This window comes from Anomalospiza imberbis, chromosome 2, assembly GCF_031753505.1.
Source record: "Anomalospiza imberbis isolate Cuckoo-Finch-1a 21T00152 chromosome 2, ASM3175350v1, whole genome shotgun sequence".
Lineage (NCBI taxonomy): Eukaryota > Metazoa > Chordata > Aves > Passeriformes > Viduidae > Anomalospiza > Anomalospiza imberbis.
The window spans coordinates 57023756-57043378 of record NC_089682.1 but is presented as its reverse complement, the minus strand read 5'-3'; the positions used below and the strand labels follow the sequence as shown (position 1 = coordinate 57043378).

Genomic DNA, 19623 nt, shown 5'->3' with positions numbered 1-19623 from the left:
TTTTACAGAGCAGAAGGATGGCACCTATGCTGTTTTTTTGTCTTCATCAGATGCTTCATCTTCATCAGATGCTTCTGTGCTATGTGAGGTATATAAAAAAAGACAGCCCAGCCATTTACTGTTATGCTGAAGATTGCTGTTTTCCTTTGCTTGCCCATGAATATCTCCTCGCATAGTGGGAGTGTTTGTAAATAAGACAGCATTTCTCAAACTGTTTTGCTTCCTGTCTGCCTTTCAGCCAACTTGGTTCATTTGTGCTGTCTGCCCTCCAACTGCACTCTGTCACAATATCCTAACCCAGGCGTGTGCTTTTATTTTTGCCCCTCATGCCTGGAAGCATTGTTCATTTTCTTTGTCTGGTGCCTCTATTTCAGAGATTCCTAGTCTGTCTTTCAAAAACATAGCATTAAATGAGAGAGGCATAAAAACAGCAGAGAATCCAATTTCCCTAACAAGTTCCAAGTAGGAGCACTGTAGAGAAAATAACACTGAGGTGTACAAGTGAGGTTAGCACCACTAGCACAGGACTTCCTGGTGTACAGAAATGTACATGTCAGTGCAAAAAGGAAAACGAGTGTAAGCTCCTCTGACACCTTGGTGCTTCTGGGTGACTAAAAGGATACAAATCTTAAATTACTTACTTAGATAAGTTTTATATAAATGTTTTATTGTTTTTGTCTCAATATTAGGATGGCTATCTCTGTAAATTCCTCTGGACATGGCACTGTAGTTTTTACTGCTTTATATCTAGCTGAGATAACACCTTGTCCTTAGGATGCATGTGTATGCAGCGAACCTATGATTCAGTTTACCAGCATGTGAAAAGGGTGCTGTTGCTGTGCTGAGAGTTTAAATCAAGATACTATATAAACTTTTTACCCAGCCTGAAAATAATTGTACATGTAGAAAAAAAGTACTAATAGCAAAATGAGTTATTTCAATCGACATTTTATTACCTTGCCAGAAGTCTTTAAAATATTGTTTTGAAAATTGTCAGCTAAATCTTGTTGTGGCCTTGCTTTAGCCCATTCACTTTGGGAGTAATATATCACATCATTGGAAAGGATCCTTTATTGTGGTACAAGCAGCGTCTGAGATCATCAGTACTGATACTGGGTTCATAAAAGAAGTAGTCTAGGATAATACAGTATTTTTTTACTGGTTAGTGAAATCATAGAATGAAAAATATCAGAAAGTCTTTTCATATAGTATAAGTGTTCTGATAGTGTTAGTATTAGACAAGACAAGCATTAAACTAAAATTCACTGAAACTGACCCCTTCAGTTGAAGCACGTGTGCTGTGTTCATTTTGGTACTACTCAAGCACTTAAACGGTGATAAGATACTTTGTTTCTGAAAAATGTAATTGTAATGAGTAAGGCAAAAGTAACTATCTTTTTCTTTGTTGTTTTTTCCCCTCTCTGGTGTCTGCATCTGGCAGGAAGCCTACTTTCTGCTAAAATTCTGTGGGAGAGGAATTATATAATAAGATAGTTATTTTCAATTGCAGTTGTCACATTAAGCTGCAGTGTTACTCACCAACCAAGAAAAGTATTAGATAATGTGTATAAGAAGTAGAAAATTTTGTCTTAATTTCTCAAGATGTTCTATTTTTTTTTCCAGAATTGCCCAGATGTACCTTCTGTCTTGCATATTGATGGAATTTAGAAATTTGTTCTGTTTTCACACAGCTGCTTACATAACATGTTAGCATTTTTTCCCCCCTCTGGATTCTTTGTTGTTCGCTTGCACATCTGTCTTTACTTAGACCTGCCTGGTCAGCCTTTCTGCTTTTATAAGGAAGATTTTGCTTCTGTCCAAGAAGAACCTGTTGAAAATATGTACTGCTTCAATGCATGGATAGTGATGCTGCATGGCAGAAAGGCTTATTCCTTTAACAAAAAATAGCTAATTCAGGGTTTTCCTAAAATTGCATAAACTTAATAAAGTTGTAATCAATGTCTTGAAAAAGAAAAGACAGACATCAGAAGTTCATTGGTATTTTAATAGCATGGTGTATAGAATATTTTAAAGTGTTTGCTTGCAGTTGTTCTATAGGAAAGATTTGGATGGATAAATCAAATGCAGGAACTGATGTGAATTAGTAAACACATATGAACAAAAACTTTGAGGACTAGAGGTTTTCTTTTCCAGCCTAGGCTTCTACTTCCTTAATACTACGCTGCTCGTGTGGTAAAGTGTGCCCACTTCTGCAGACCTTTTATAGATTGCTTATGATAAATAATTTTTCCCAATTACTCTGGTCTTCAAGAAGCAAGTGCGAATTTCTGATTTCCTAAATGTTTGGCAGAAGGAGGAGAAAGTTGTCTACTTCTCATAGAGAAGGCCAGGTGGCAAATACAGTAAAAATACTTTGGCTGCTCAGGTATTCGCTGGGCTATCAGCAGTGTAAAAGCTGAATGACCCTTTGAACACAAATGGAGTATGTATTAAACATGTTTTTTCACTCTATAAGTAATGCAAGAATTACTTTTTTCTTCTTTTCTTCAGGCTTAATTTTCTTGCTAATTGCTACAGGGAAGTCAGTTTAAGGAAGGTGATATTGAATATTCTTTTGAAGGCAATAGTTATACTTGCCATGTCTAGACCATTCTGTTCTAAACCTGAGCTACTACCAAGAAAACTGTCCTCTGCTCCAATGAATGTACTTTTGATGGTTTTCTTTTGATTTTGATCCTGTGGAATATGCTTTCTTGTGCTCTGGATCCCTCTGCTAGCAGTATGTTTCTAGACTGTTTGGGAGAGGACAATAAAAATCCTTGGTATTGAAAGCCATTTTGAAATTGCTCTGGTGCCAGTGGAACTTAGTGCTGTGTAGGTGGGTCAACACTGGAGTACAGCAATTTGTTGGAGTGGCACAAGGAGGCTGATTGGTATGGCCAAACCATAGTACTTCAGTACAGAGATGATCTTCCTGCAGCTGGATAAAAGGAAATGTTCTCGAGTAGCTTTTGCTGTTTGAAGTGCCCAGTTAGATATCACTGTGCCAGTAGCCTAAATTGTAGCTTTGAGCAGCTTTAAGTGTCTTGGATAGGCTTGCATAGCAAATACCAGGAGTAGAAAGGCTGCAGTGTCAAAGATAGCAGCCTCAGCCTTGCTCAGCTCTGGGGTTGCTGCCCAAAGCCTGCTCCTGCCTGTAGCTTGACCTGCCTGGCACTGAGGGTGTTTCAGCCAGAGCTGTAGCAGAGCACCTGGTGCTATATCTGTGCCCTGGCAAGGGTACTGTCACAGATTCAAGTGCTTTGTTTGGATATTGGGTGACTGAGCTGTACCACCTGTCTGGAGTTAACGCAGGAAAGCTCTGGGGTTTCTCAGTGTGGAAAAACTTGCAAGTTTTCATTTGCTTCTTCCCAGTTTGAAGGATTTTGTTCATTTAATTGTATTTGTTTAAGGGAGAACTGGAGGTACCTGGATTCTCATGATGACACTAGCATAGTGAGGAGCAGTGTGAGAAGCAGGAATAATAGTCTTTTTCTTAATTCTTTAACAGAGCTTTAAGGATTTGGAAAGCTGATGGTGTCATCTGAGGGAGTATCTTGCTAGTTTGTTAAAAATTGGATAGACTCTATAATTTCAGGCAAAAGCGTAAGATGAAGTAGCAGATATACTGCTGAAATTTAATGGAGTACCTTGAAATAACAGTTGTTCCTGGAAATAAAACAGTTTTTCTTGGTCGGTTAAGGTGTAGCATAAAAACTGGAGGAGTTTTTGATAACAGCTGCAGTATAGGCAGAGAAAGCTATATTGGAAATGTATTTTTAGAATAAATAAAAACCACAGTTATAACCAGTTACAGTCAAACTGGACTGAAATTGCATACAATTCAACATGGATTTACTATATTTTTTGTTTTCTAGTATGAATGAGTCCTAGTATTTTTCATGATGCCAGAAAATCCTGTGTAAGATGCTAACCTTCACAGTGTAAGTTAGGGACTGACTGAGGCAAGAAGGATGAGACAGTAATTGGCATTACTGCAGACATTACTGTTTTCCATAGTACAGTAATTGAACTATAAAATACTTTTCCTAGACTTCTGAATGTGACTTTGCCAAATGAAGGCAAAAGAGGAACAGTCATTTAAAAGACAAATCCAAAAAGTTTTATGTTTTTTAGGGCTGTAGCAAGAGGGCTTCTGAAGTTTTTTTGTGACTATTTACTTAAAATTATGAAGGTGGAGCTGGAGCATGGCTAGTGGAGAGTTTTATTTTCCTATTCTCTTAGGTAACTCCTAAAATATTTGTAAAAAGAAGTAGCAATTCATTAATAATTAGCATATTTAAAGTTTCTTAGGTGTTTCCTTCAAACCTATAGAATATACAAATAATGTACTAGATTTGGCAGCAAAAGTTCAAGAATCTTTTTCCCTTGCAAAACTGATGTTTATTGCCACTGAGATATTCCATTTATTTGGTCTCTCACATACAGTTCTCCATTTGAACTGGTGTTGGTGTTTCCCCCCGTGGTCTGATTCATGCAGCTCCAGTCTCAGGGGAGTGCAGCTGGACAATGTTTCCTTCTGTCTGTGGTGTGCGTGCTACTCATCATTCTCTTCCAGCCCTCCTGTGGTTATGTATGACTGTACTTTTGCTGTTTCCTGTGCCTAGCACATGGAAATGGCTCACCAGGTTATGCAGTCTGTTTTGGAGGGAAAATTCCTGTTCTGTTGAAAATTGAGGGCTTATAGTGTGCATTCCTTTAGCTGTGCCACTAAGTTGCATTTTATTTCCTTTGAGGATTAGGATCAGGAAGTTGTTTCCGGGTGTCACCACCTGGCTGCGAGTCCTCCCAGAAGTTCAAGTTGGATAGCTTGGTACAGGATGTTCCTCTGAGTTGGATGTGTGCCTTCCTACCTTAAAGCTGCCCATTACTCATGCCTGTTGGCTTGCAGTGGCCTGGCCATACTGATGAGTGTCTTTAAAATTTACTGTGGGTGCTTTTACAGAAGGTTCATTTGAACTGCAGCTTGCATACCATTGTAAATGCCGTTTTTTTTTTTGTTTTTTTTTCCCTGTCGAAGTAATAGTTGCTTGAGAGTTTTGTGTTCAATTATGACAGCTTGTTGTTCTTTGTAGTTTGTTTAGTATTGAATTAATTTATTTGTGGTTAAAGTCTTCTATGTCGGGCCCTTGTTTCTAGGCGGGATGAATTTCTTCTTGCATCCTTCACACTTGCTTTCAATCCAAAGGATTTTTTTGGCTGCATTTCAAGAAATTGTTGTCACTTTACAAAGAATGAGATGATGAAAATTGTCTTAAGCTCTTAAGGAAGCATTTGTGTTTGTGCTTTCTGTGAAAAGGTTTGAGATATTTTTAAGTGTACATTTTCTATATGTTACCCTTTAAAAGAACCAGTGCATCCCATTCAAAACTCTACTTAACACATTTATTTCCAAGAAGGGCATGCAAGAATACAGGTCTTCATAAAATAAGCTTGCCTTCTAGCTTTTTTAATTGATGTATTTTCTCTTTGATATCATAATTGTCCTTGTTATTCTTTTTTCTAAAGTTCAGACTCCTCATTGCTTCTTTCTGCATTTGTGCTGTAACTTCATGCTACAAATGCTCTCATTTAGTAACTTCTTTCATTTAACTTCCTTTTTCATGGTATGCACTATTTTGTTTTTGGTTGTTTTGCTGAGAACACAGTAGTACCATATTCTATTCCCTTGCCAAAAAAAAAAAAAAAACTGTATATGTAATAGATACTACTGAATAAACCCGTGGCTAAGGAAGCTTTTTCTGAGGCATTATTTTTTTTTCCTCTTTTCCTTTTAGTTCCCGGAATGGATGGTGGTGGGTTAGCTGATGCTAATCTAACGGATTCATACTTTAGCACCAGCTTCATTGGCGTTAATGGATTTGGAAGTCCTGCTGAAACGAAGTATCCCATGATGCAGGTAATAGCAGTGATTTGTATAATGCTTCATTAGTTCCGGCTGGTGTTACACCAAAAAGGGAAAACTGCTCAAGAGGCAGGACAAATGGAGCCTTCTGGAATGTGTCATCTTGTATGATATACAGATTATATTCTAACTTTAATTTTGCAAATGGAAATGAAACAGTATTACGGCTTTAAAATTAATCTATTTTTATTTGCACTTACCTGAGCTGTTGTGTTGAGCTTTGCTGCATACCTTAGTTCTGTATTAGGTTTTTTTTCTGAACGTGACTTTCTAGATTTCTTTTTATGCTCATACCTTTTGATAACCTTTTGCTAAATTTATAAAATTCAGGTTTTGAAACTTTTCCAAGATCCAAAGTCATTGAAGGAAAATGTTAACTGTCAAACCTGAGATTACTAGGCAAAAATTTCAGAATTTGGCAACTCAGACTCTGGTGGTGGTATGTTGAATTCATATTTAAATCTTCTGAAATGTTTGCTTGTATTTATAGTGTTCAGTAGAGTTTGGCATAGGAACTCGCATGAGGTGGAATTTATTGTATAGGTAGTATCACAGAAAATTTGCAACAAAAGTCTGTTGTACTTAAAACCTAAATGAGTATTTACTGAATTAACACATGAAGTATTATAATAACTCCCTCAAAGTGTTATGTATTTTAAAAGAAGTACAGTCCCTGAAAGAAGATGGTCTGTCTTGTAGTAAACAAAGCAACTTCTGGTAAATGAGAGAGTACAAGTCAAACAGTTCACACTGAGTCCTGACAACAACTCTCTTCTTTTATATCGAGGAAACTCTCCTTGTGAGGTTACTTTGATCTCAATTGTGGCTGTATAATGGATTGAAAAATAACTCAGCAAAAGGTGGGAATTAATTAGGTGTGTTCCTTTTTTTCTTTTGTTTGGTTGTTTGTTTTTTTACTGCATGTTTTCAAGAAGGCTGGATTTTCTTATTCGACAGAATTGCAGAAGTATGGAAATGTATTCTTGGCAGTTATGCATGATTTAAAAAGAATAATTTTAACCTCTGATTCCAAAGTGTACTATTGAAGCTGGCAGTTACAAATTTTTGTATAGCTGAGGTCCTATAATTTTAACACAAAGTCATTATGTTTTGTATCCTTAAACTGTATTCTACAGAAACACTAGTGTCTTTCTAAACACCAATTTTTAATTATAACTGTTTCTTCTAGAAAGACAGACAATGAGGCATGCATCTAACATAAGTGCTCATGGGATTTTTAAATACTTTACTAATGCCTGAGATTACAGATAAGGCATTATTGTTTCTCTTTGAGAAGAAATCAGCGTGCCTGTTGCCCATTGGAGGACAAGGAAAATTACTTTGGAAGTAGGATTTTGTTAGTGTTGAGAATGTGCTTACAGGCATCAAACTACAGTTTGAAAAGCATTCCTGTATTGATTTTTTTCCTTTGAATCCTGTAATTTAAGTTCTTGTTTACATAGGTAATGCTGTCTGTTTTGATTGTGTGTCAGCTTCTAGGTTAAGTACACACTGATAAAGTTTAGCCACTTGGAATGAGATTTTCTGTATCTTTCAGCCCTGTGGAGAACAAGGCAAAGAAGAAATTTTAGTGGGTTTGACTTTAAATAATACTAGTCCTTTATGATTTGGAATAGAGACTTTGAGTCTGGTAGATTGTTATATCTATTTGTTATTACATCTGGTTATTGTGTCAAGGATATACCTCTTGCTTGCTTTCTCTGAAAATTTGCACAGATTTTGTCAATTGATTAAACCTTTGCAGAACTGGTTTATATGGACTCACTGGAGACTTCCTAGATGCTAAATAATTTCCCAAAGATGTAATCTGCATTGGCATGTTCTAGCTTGAGTACATTTTTGCAGTTGCAGCTCTGGCATAATCTAGGCCTTGACTGAACTCAGAGCAGGAACACTGATCAGCTTCATTTCCCTCTTTCCTTTTCTTCCACTTCTGACTGAAGCAGCATGGAAGTGGATCTATGTTTAATGAAAGAGAGCTGTATCTGTGTTAATTAGAGCAGAGGGGCTGGTAAGGGGAAAAAAAAACTTATGCTGTAAGCTTAGAGAAGGTGAGCTGAAGATAAATAAAGAAGAAACCAGGAAAGATTGAGCAAAGCGACTGAAGCAGAGAGGACATTTTGGTGGGACACTCACAGAATGGGGACTGGAATGGTACAAATGCAATACACAGAAACTGTAAGCAAGTTTTCATGATGTAAAGGTGGGACAAAGTAGGGTGGAAAGAACAAATCCATGTTCCTATTTCTTTCCAGGTTCTTGAATCAAACTAAAGATACTAAAACTTTAGTGTTCTGCCATCAATGAAACATCAGATGTCTTCTGTAAAATATTTCATTAACTCCCAGTTTTACTTCTGCAGATGGAAGCATCGGTTCCATCTGAGTTACTTTGTCATCTCTGGTGAACCTGTGTAGTTCGCAAATAGATGCATCAGTGATGCAATGAGGCAAGCTCTTCTGCTCGTTTTTTAAAACTGGGAAATTGCACAAACACGCAAACAAACACTGATAGGAAAACAGTAGTAAGATGCAGCAAGATGTTAGGAAATGGTAAGTTTAAGTTGCCAGTGCAGCCTTGAGGTTATATTTAGAGTTGTAGTTCTCATAATGTTGTGTACTTTTTTTTTCAGTGGGAAAATTATTAGTGGGAGTTACTCAGAACACAAGATGTGTGGCATATTCATGTGTATCGAGCATCTGTTTGATATTTGATTAAATGTTCATCATGTGGTTCTGTGCTTTATTCCTGCATGCTGTTTGCATCCTTGTGAAGACTCTTAGTTGGCAGTGCTCTTTTGGGTGCCATTACAATTATTTCATCAAACTTCATGCAGTGCTTTCTGTATGAAACAGGAAAGTAGTCTACATTTTATGGATGCATGAGATAGAAAAGGATGGCAATTAAACAAACAATACCGCAGCAGTGCTGGCAAACAAGAGACCTGAGTTTTTGAAACTAATCTTTACAGTTGCAGAGTCGTGAATGGAATTAATGACCACCAGTAAAATACTTGGTTCAAGTTGCTTAACTGGTCTCACTCTAGCAAGGATAATTAAAGTCAGTCTCTTCAGGGTATTGCTTATTTCTGTTACCATGAAATAATCTTTCCGCTGTCCTCGTTCTATTCACTACATACCTCTCAACATAATTGTCAGGTACTCAATTGATGAGTTGTCTTGACTGTTCCTATCTAATCTCCAGAATATGTTTGTCATGTGCAGCGCATAAAACAGAGGTTTGTTGAAAAGAGTATATGGTTGTATATGCTTGGGTTATTGTAATGCATATATAATGGAACCAGACTGCATCAAGCAAAACTATATTAAAGTTTGCAATTGCCACATTTTTGTGTGCAGTGTCTGATCTCTAAAACTCAGTGTTAAGTAAGCAGCAAAAGGGAGGAAAGTGGATTATATCATGATGAATTGGGAGTAGATGTGCTGCTTTGTGCATAAATAATCTGGATGAATAGTAGTCAATATTTATGTAGAATGGGTATTTCTCAATTTCAGATTTCATTTATATCTGTGGAAGACTATTTTACAAGACCGTGAGCATATCTTTGGGCTTAGATTAGTTATGAAGATGCAGTTAATGGCAATACTCACTTTGCAGAGGGGATAACCGAGTAAAAGTACTTGGTACGGCTCAGAAGAGGCAGGATTTTTGAAGTGGCTGTGGCTGTAATTCTTTCTTTTTCTTCCTTTCTGAAAAATACCTCTTTGCCTCATCCTTCCACTCCTGTTACTTCAAAGGTCTTTGCTGTTGGCCAGCCTTTCATTGCCTCCCATCATCTTCTTTTGTTATTAACTTAGTTTCCTATTAGCTAATAATCTTCTGTCCTCATTGGTTTATGTTTTTCCATAAGACTGTTTCGTTTCACATGTCTCTTCTTCCCAGAATCTGCATATGCTTTCATATACTATATTGACAGTTTTGTTTTCCATCTTATCAAAGCACTTTTTTTCTATTTTCCCCTTCTCTAAGTAATCATAACTGACTGCAGAGCAGGCCTGTGCCACACATGGCCCACAGGCTGCATGCTGTCCTCAAGGCTGTTTTTTTTCTTTTTGGCATAGCAGCAGCTGCCAAGAGACAATCAGAGGTGTGGTTTGAAAAGCAGCTCACTGCTTTTGGCTTTCCCAGCAGTGAAGAGGCAGGAGCTGGCTGGCTGGGATGCCTCTAATGCTTGGCTGTTTGCTCAGTGTGTGCCACTTGGTTGGCTGGTGTCACTGTTCCTCTGGCATTAGTGCTGCCCTTTGACTAACTTGACCCAAGATGCAGGTGGTGTGGAAAGAAGCTTTAATAATGTTATGTTGGGCTGTTCAAAGGGTATTATAGCAGGAGGAGGCAGAGAAGTATCTTGATGTTAAAACTTTTAACATTGTATTAGAACTGAGCAGCTTGGTTGTAAGAGCATAAAACAGTAGAAGGTGCCTTCATCCATGTTGCTTCACAGGAATCTGGTTTTCTTTATTTTGATGGGATGAGATTTATAACATGGATTCCATTGGACTTCAGGTTACATAGAAAGGAAGAATCTTAAGTTCTCAGTAAATCATCCTAATTGAAATAGGAAGGGAGTAACAGTCTTCAGCAGTAAAATTGGCAAGGCCAAGCAATAGAGAAGAATTGGTTTTGCTTGCTTTCACCATGCAAATGTTGGTGTACTATGCATTCTTGAATAGCCTGAGAAGTAGCAACCATGCTCACTTCAAAGCCTTGCAGCTGAATAAACACAAAGACCTTTGTTGCCATTGCTGCATCTGCCAACAGTCGAGTAATAAAACTCTCCTTAAAGCACAGAAGCTTGTAAATGTCTTCTGTTTTTAACTGTTGAGAACTGAGTGGAACTACAGATGTGCTATTTTAAATGTAAAAGTATGCTGTTTTTTCATAATGCTTTCTGAAGAAATCCAGTTGCTTTAGTTTCAGCAGTTGAGTGGGTCATTCTGTAGATGGTGCCACATGTGCTAACTGTTAAAGACAGGTTTTGGATTGTTTCAAAAGAAAAGCAAAAGATATCACCCTGTGTAGGTCACAGAATCTGACAACTAAACAATGTCACAGCCAAACAAATCAATCTTAATCTTTTGCAGTATGACTGTTTTCAGTCCAGTCAACATTATTCTGTAAATTATAAAGAAACATTCTGAAGTATAGTTCCAGTAAAACAGTAGCAAGATGAAGAGGCTAGATTGTGACATAGTGCAAAATGTTTTGAGATAGTACACTTAGCACTGTGGTATGACCATTAGGAAAATCCTTACTTGTTAGGATTAGGGCATGGAATATAGAGAAAAGGAGGAATAAATATAATCTCTTAGGTATTTTGGAGAAAATAAATGGTGGAGGAAATAAAGGAAAAACAGTCACTTCAAGATAAATCTTATAAGCTGTGTAAAACTAGATCTAGTTGTCTGCATCAAAGTTTTATTCGTGCTTTATCTTGATGAGAACTTTCTAATATACAGTCGAGGGAGATAAAAGTAAAGCAAACTTGCCTTAAGTGCAGCTATAATTTTGGGGTTTGTTACTGAGTATTGAAGGGTGGAGGCATGGATGTGTGTTCCTTTTTAGAAGGTGGGAATATTTGTTGTAACACTTCTCTTCTTAGTATACTGCACGGAGGAAGTGGACTGCCTGAAGTAGAACATTGCTAAAAGGTCAAGGGTGGTGATCCTTTCTTTCTGTCCACCAGTGTTGAAGTCACACCTGGAGTGCTGGGCTTCTCAGTACATGAGAGACAGGGATACACTGAAAGGATTCCTGTAAAGGGTCACAAAGAGGTTGCGGGTACTGGAGCATCCCTCCTGTGAGGAAAAGCTAAAACAGAAACAACTTTTAAATTCCTTTTTAAGGGAGTGGGGCAGGATGTATGCCAGCCATCCTAGTTGAATTTTGAGTACTGTTTATAGAACCTCAGAAAATCATAGCAATAGGCAGGCAGAGAAGAGAAGTGTGTGGAATGGAGTGTTTTACTTGGTTATCACAAAGTTGTCTTTCTATATTAACTTCCATATGATAAAAATCCTGATGTAGTAAAACAGTCTGAAGCTCTCATATGTGTGTGCTTACCTTTCCTGTCAGGCTTAATATTTAATTTTCTTCTTCATTAATGGTTGCTTTTGCCTTTCTGGAGCTTTCATCCCTTGGGCTTGAGGTGCTTATGATGTTCATGAAATTGAGTTTGTATGAAAAATAGTTCAACATCATTCGAAGAGCTTGAGAAGTGTTATTTAAAATCAGAGCTAGAAAACACAAATAACAAACAGCACTTGTGTGGTTTGTTTTTTTTTTTCTTTCAAGACCATTTTGGTAAAAATCAGATACAGGAGTAGCCTTCATTAAGACTAAGTGCATTTGGGTGGTGGCAGAAATCTTAATATTAAAATGGTTTTAAAAGCCTTTACTGATTACATGCAGGTCTTCTATGAATAATGTTTAAGGTAAGAAGCTTATGCATGTGTAGTAAAAGCGAGCAAAATGAAAAATGCATGAATATGGTGGAGGTTTCTAACTATTCAAGGTACAGGTTACAAGTAGTTGTTAAGGCAAGAGCTGCCCAAGCTTTGGTTTTTCAGCATCCTGTGTAAGATATGTTAGCACCTTGAATGGGAGCTTGACTTAGTAAAAAGCACAGTTGATGCTCACAGATTTGGGTTGCACTGTGCTTTCAGAATCCAGAGCAATATGCTCTGTCACAGTCTGCCTTGTGTGCACTGTATGTTCTCAGTGATTGTGTCAGCACTGGTTTTCATCATCTCAGGCTCCTGTTCACATTGAAAGTCTGCTGGTTGAATGTTTAACTCCTGTACCTGAGGATGGTGAATATTGATGGAATAAAAGTACTTTGTTCCATGTTTAACCTATGTGTTTAACCAGTTTTGATACCAACACAGTTCTCAATATTGTATTTATTCCTGTTTCAACAAATCATTACCTCTTGCATTAAAATTATTATTAAATCTGGTATTATAAGTGGGAAGTAATACTATTTTTATCTAACTTTGTGCAAATCTGAAAGGTTCTCTTTAGGACATTTCTTCTTAGACCCCTTTGTTTTTTGAGTATTGGTGTGGACATCTCAAATGCTAAAAAAACCATGCATAACAGGGATGCTTTTAAAACATTTGTGACAAACTATTCAACTTCTTTCCATTGCTTAGGAAGGGAGAATGGCATATGATTACTTGAGCTACTATAATCCAGGAATTATTTTGGTGTATTTTTATTCTTATTTTGATGATTGTGAGCAATTGGATGAGCATCCTTGAATTTGGACAAAGTTTATCAATGTAGTGTCTTTCAAAGGGGTACCTTGTTTTGTGATAATAAGTCAGCTTTGTTTCACTAGACCCATGCCTTTTGTGTATAGAATTGTTTATCACTTAAGTTAGTGATATTTATGTTGTGTTAGGTCAGTATATTTAAGAGAAAAAGACAGGTGACATCAAAATCAGGAAAGAGAACATAGCAAAAAGCTTGCTTGAAGTCTTGAAAAAGTTGAAGGTTTATGTGCTATTTACATGTTGTAAGCATTCCACATAAAAGCTACTTTACACGATCTATTCTTTTAGATATTTAAAAGTAGCAGCTCCTGGTGATGTGGTGCTCTGAAAACTGCAAGTGATGTGAGTCTTGAATTGCAGTAGGTTTACAGTTCTACCATATTGGATAGCACTCCCACTGCTATTGGTTGTCTTCTGTTCTTAACAAAATTACTCCAGAATATTGATCTTTGTGGTCAACAATTAGATGAAATGGCATTGATGTATAACATAGTTAGCTTCCTGCCCTTTGCCACCAACATTGAGACTGGCTATGGAGAAAAATAACTCTAAAGATCAGCTCCAGTGACCAGTTCTGAGTCAGTCTGTGTCTAGACTACTAAATGAAACATGCCTGGAAACTTTCCTTGATGCTTAGGGCCAGCTGGCACAAAAGGGCCTGTTTGTGCTGGTGTGTGCTCACCCACTAAAGCAGAGTCTGCATGCAAACTGTCAATTTGAAGGGTTCTCAAACCTTTTCACTGCTGAATAGTGCCTGGAAATTGGCTGGGAGACTCTGGGTTGATGTGGGCCAAAAGCATGCCAGGGAGTATTTTAACAAATTAGTAGTTGTCTCTCTCAGTGATGAAGAACACTTCCTGACTTTGCCTTCCTTTTCTTCTCACACTTTTTCTTCCTTTTGGGAAGCTGGTGAAAGAAAATAATAAGCGGGAGTAAGAAGACACACTTTAAAACTTCTTTATGAAAGAACCAGTAGCTCTTAGAGCAGCCTGCTTCACTTTAGTCTAGTTTCCTGCTAGCTGTTATCTCTAGAGGAATGTAGGAGAAGCCAGTGGAGCCTAGGAGGAATGCCAAAAGGGTTTCAGATGTCCTGCTGACTGGGAGGAATTGGATGTTTTGCTGAAAAGTCTCAAAGGTTCTTTTGTTTTTAAAAAGAATCTATCAGATACTTAAGTATTTTTCATTGGAGAAGTTTCATGTTATGATGATAGTATATTAAAGGGAGTAGTTTTTGCAGGAGTGCAGTGTGAAAGACTGTTTTAAGGAGATAAGTAATTGTCTTATCTAATGTTTTCACAACATGCAGGAAGAGAACCATAGGCTTGGTAGATCCTCCTCATTTAGAAGAAATTAATTAAGATAGTATTTCATTTGAATATAGAGTAATTTTTTGCTTGCATTTCTGTTGTGCAAAATCCTTTATTTTACTAAACGTTTTTGTCAATTACAAGTCGGTTTGTTTACTGTATTTACTAAATGGGGAATGAGCACAAGTTTCATAGTCTGTCCTTAAAACTTTTTAAAGGTCATTCCCAATGCCCTCACTAAATTTTTAAAGCTTTATTTTACATGTACACTTTCATCTTTTATTTTTACAGAGGATGACAAATAGCAGCAGCTCCCCTAGCCTTCTCAATGACAGTGCCAAGCAGTATGCAGGCCATGGTAAGTTTGTTTAAAGTAATACATATAAAAGTATGTGAAAATTTGAGAGATTCACTTTCACAAAACTGAGGCTTAAGGGAGTGTTACTTGTTCTCTGATTTTATTTAAGATACAGTAGTACTTTATTTTTTAATGGTAATGTAATGAACTCATAAATGTTTAGCCTTCTCTTTGCTGTGGGGAAAAAACTTAGTCATTATCAGTCTTGTCACTTCAAGTGAAATGTTAGTCTAGATATCCACTGTAAAGCACTGATAGCTTAAGAATTTATGTTGCTTCACTGTAGTATCCCTTTTTATGATGCTTCTTGGGTAAGTTATTGTGTGGGATTAGTGTACAGGTGTTTTCTGTTAAATTTAGGGTGTGTGGATTTTGTGAAATGTCACATACCTGATGATTTTTAATAGCTATTCAGTTTTGTCTTGCAGGTAGTACTTTGCCTCTTACAATTTTTTCCTTGCTACAGGAACATGTTTTATATACATGGTTTTCAGTTGAAGAAAATGTATTGATAGTGGAGGCCTGTGTACTCACTAAATTATTGTGGAGGCTGTATTGAGCTTTGTGATGTGCTCTTCACAATCATTATAGATTATTTCAGCTGTAGCTGTTAAATTAACTTCTTTAAAGAAGAGGGTACTGCTCCATTATGGCAAGGACATACATTTAAAATAAATTTCTGCTTTGAAAATTGCTGTGTAAATTATGCTAGAACTCTATTTGCATGTCTGACCCTGCAGCTAGTCTACTTACTAGTATTATAATTTTTAAGCATGGCAGTAACCACTATAAAATGAACTTGCTTGAAAGTCAAAATTTGCAGATATTTTCTTGTTTTTTCTTCCTTGTTTATTTCCAGTAGGTTTTGAGATTAACTCTGCTTCTTTTGTCCTGCTGAGCAATTAGCTATTCAAGGCAGTGGAGGTCTCCAGTTCTAAATGCAGTCAGAGTTTGACTGTGACAGGCCAAATAGTAATGGTGATGCATGTCAAGGAGAGAAACCACACCAACTTTTAGAAACCATTTTAAATTTTGTCATGTCTCAGATCCTTCCCTCTCTCTCTCACTGGCTCTGCCAAGCAGTGCTTCATTTGCAGCATTGCCCTTTTAGAGAATATTTATTATTGAACAAATACAAGATAAAGTCTGTTAAGAATTTAATGTTGAAGAAAGTGTTTCATTAAAACAACAATGTTTACAGCTGGCAGTCTTCTGATAATTTGACAGTTTTAGCTATGTAGTTTGGAGTTTTAAGTTGCATCTGTGACTGTTACGCAGTTTTTAATGCTTAACTCTGGAAAAGATGAATGCGAACAAAGAAATAGCAATAAAAGGTTATTAATTGGAATGTGGACTTCTGCTGTCCTTGATTCTGATATAAATTTGTTGCACAGAACAGTGACAGGACAAGCAAAATCCACATCATTATTTTTAAAACCTGTTACACAGAAGATTGCTAGTTTCAGGTAACTGGAGATCAGAGAATCATAGGGTCTTTCATACTGGAAAAGATTTTTTAAGATCCAGTCCAACTGTTATCCCAGCGCTGCCAAGTGCACTGCTAAAGATTTCCTTCAGCACTACATCTACACAATGCCCCTAGGGATGGTGACTCATGCACTTGCCCTGGGCAACCTGTTCCAATGCTTGTCAAGCCTTTCAGAGGATCTTCTGGTGAATTGGAAACATTGTAATGTATAGTCTACAGGGTTAAAAATGGCATGCAAATGTAAGGAGTACTTACAACAGGTTTTCTCATCAGATGAAGGCTGTGAAATGTTAGGTGGTCTTTAAATAGTGTCAACAGCAATTAAACTTACTGAACTCTGTTAATGAGCACCATTTCAATTGCACAGTTGCACAGAATCTAATAAATGCTGGGAGTTTTAGCAGTGTGATTGCTAAACAGGTTTGTCAAAAGGATTTTTTCCATACAGAAATAAGTTAAAAATATAAAATTTCCTTTAGTAGTGTGTGTGTGTGTATATATATATATATATATATATATATATATATGTATATATATATTTATATTTAACACCTTGGTTTTACATTGGTTTTGTAGATCCACTAACTTCACCAAATTCATCCTTGTTTAATGACTTTGCTGCCCTCAGCGTGTCTCAAAGGAGGAAGGTAGGCAACAACTAAAGCATAAGTAGCATATTTATATATGAGTCGACAGGGAAGAAGATCTGGAATAACTTGAAATGCTGCATGAAATAAGGATAATTCTTATGTTACTAGATTTATTTTAATGTGTTGCTGCTGATATAAATAAGATCTTACTTCACTTTTGCTACATCAGATCAGACTGCTGCTACTATTAAGAAATACTCCAGGCACTTGTAAATTGAAGTTTATAGAATATGAAACTTAGTGCATAGCCCATTGAATTTGGAAACAAATTTTTATTCTACTAAGGGACATGTGACCTGCATGCCTTTATGGGAGCAAATTCAGAATACGTTAAGAATCAATTTTCCCATTTATTTGCATGTTATGCAGTAATAATTATAACAGCTTGAAATGCATTTATGTTAAAAGACACTTTTATCATTGGGAAGTGAGGGTTTGGGTTTTTTTCCCGTCCCTTTAATTTGTATTGAGAAATCTCTTTCGCTGAGGGCTAGACAGCATTTTCAAACACCTTTGACCTGCAGCTGTGCAAGTTGTGGTGTTTTCCAGTTACACACTCAGAGGCTGGAATAAGAGACAAAAGTTTGATTACATGAGAGTTCCTTCTCATTTTCATGAACTGTCACTTACCAAAACCAGACATTATCTTGTCCCAGCCAATTATTAAGTTTTGCTTTCACTGATGACTTTCATGTTCTACTACTTATTAGCCACATTATTCTGAGCTTTCCTGTACTAAATAATGAAAGCAAGCTACATCAGCATGTTCTGTATTATTCCTGCAGGTCAAGATTGAGCTTAAAGATAATTGCTCTAGATGGCCCATTACACTGTTTTTTAAATATAAATGCTGTTGTTGAACATTAATTTTCTAATATTATGCTGTATCCCAACTACATGGAATATCTGCATTGCTCTTTTCCTTAATGCCAGTACAGTGTGCTGAAACTTGAATGTAAAGAACTATAAATGTGTTACTTATCTACTTGCCAGGGCTGGTAAAAATGAAAAATAATTGTACATTCCTCCTTAACACAGGCTTTGAGAGCCAATATATACACATATGTATGTATATACTTGGGTGTAAACTTGTGCTTGTGTATGAACCACACACACCAAAGGAAATAAGCTGTCAAACAGAAGTGTTGTAAGAATGACCACTGTCTCTAAAAATACTTCAAAGTTAAGCAGTACAAAGTGAAAACAAACCAATTAATGTTTGCTTGTAAAGCACAAATACCTCAAAGCTCAAATAGTATTTCAGAGTGCTTTCAGACTTAATGTATTTTTTTCTCAAGAAAAAGAAGCAAATTAAGGCACCGGCTGCTAAAATAGTATTAAGAGTAAGTTTTAGCTGTGAAATTGATTAACTTTTTTTTCTGGTTAGCATTTCAGCTATAACTGGCATTATTTGAAAGAGGTTTGTGTTTTTCTTTGCATATTAATTTATTTTTGCTGTGACTTCTATTTTTTAACATATGCTTGTATTAAAGGTTGTTAAATACTAGTAATGGGGAAGTTTTGATAATACTACTTGAGCTGTGTAAATCTAGGCATCTAGGCTCCCTCTATAGTCAGCACAGGGGGATGAGTAGTTTAAAGAATCATTTAGCTCTCCCTGAGAAAAATACTTTGGAAATGACCAGATGTTGGTGACTGCTTTAAGTGGACAAAAATTGATGGCTAAAGTTATGAGAAATTAATAAGTTTTGTGACTGACTTTTGCTGCCAGTCAATACATGGCAAGTAGTTATGATGTAGTTTTTTAATATTTTTAGTACTTTTATTACAATATCCAAATTGTCTGAAGTGATTTCTTTAAAAGCACTAAATGCTTGAGTGCCAGGTATTTAAAACCTTGTGTGATTCCTCTCTACCCCATTAACTGGAGTTTGTTTATAGCTTGAACAATGGGGTTTATTAGGCCAGTGCTTGGTGCCTGCTGTGTAAAGGGAGCCTTGGTGACCAGTTCAAATGTACATGTTTACAACATCTACTGTTTGAAAAAGTCTTCATTATCTTACTTAAGAGCCCAAGTCTAAGGTTTTGTTTGTTCTGAACTAGCTGGCAAAACCAGCATTTCCTTCGTTTATCACTGACTTGGAGGACAGATATAATACAGTCGTGGTAAGTGAATAAAGAACAATTGCTTTCCTTTAAAAATATTACTATTCTAATTTGTAATATTTTGAAGTATTAAGTTATTTGGAACTGTGTAAAAAACTATGCATGTTCGTGTTGTGTAAAACTGAATAGTTTCTGTAAAAGCATGTACTATGTAGTTCTGTTAAGCAAGTTTATTGATTCTCTGGATGTTGCTGATCATGTTATGGTGACAGCCCTTTAACAGTGGGCAAGCCATATGGAGAAATATTCGAGATCAATAAAATACTGAACGTAAGTTGATGATTGTAATTTGGAATATCCTTGCTTTTTAATTAGACAGTATTTTTGAAACTTGTTAGTATGACTGAGCTGTTTAATTTGCTTTTGATTATTTGACGTTTAGAGCCATTCTACTTTCTGTTCAAAAAGTAAACATAGTCCTTGAATTTCTATGAACATGCTCAAGATAAT

The 19623-nt window shown here is 36.5% G+C and overlaps 1 protein-coding gene across 13 annotated transcripts in view; it reads left to right on the top strand.

Moving 5' to 3' along the window:
• The window catches only part of PAN3 (poly(A) specific ribonuclease subunit PAN3), a 114008-nt gene that overhangs the window by 7469 nt on the left and 86916 nt on the right, over nucleotides 1–19623 (top strand). For 10 of the 13 annotated variants that reach the window (XR_010996273.1, XR_010996274.1, XM_068181196.1 and 7 more), the window contains exons 2-5: nucleotides 5799–5920; nucleotides 14841–14907; nucleotides 16973–17043; nucleotides 19111–19173. Coding sequence is in view for 11 of the 13 variants with exons in the window: in XM_068181196.1 (XP_068037297.1) it covers nucleotides 5799–5920; nucleotides 14841–14907; nucleotides 16973–17043; nucleotides 19111–19173 (323 nt within the window). In the remaining 2 variants the exon portion in view is untranslated. Of the gene's footprint in view, nucleotides 1–5798; nucleotides 5921–6762; nucleotides 6787–14840; nucleotides 14908–16972; nucleotides 17044–19110; nucleotides 19174–19623 lie in introns of those variants that run through there. The other 3 variants (XM_068181204.1, XM_068181197.1, XM_068181205.1) reach the window with 2 other exon arrangements.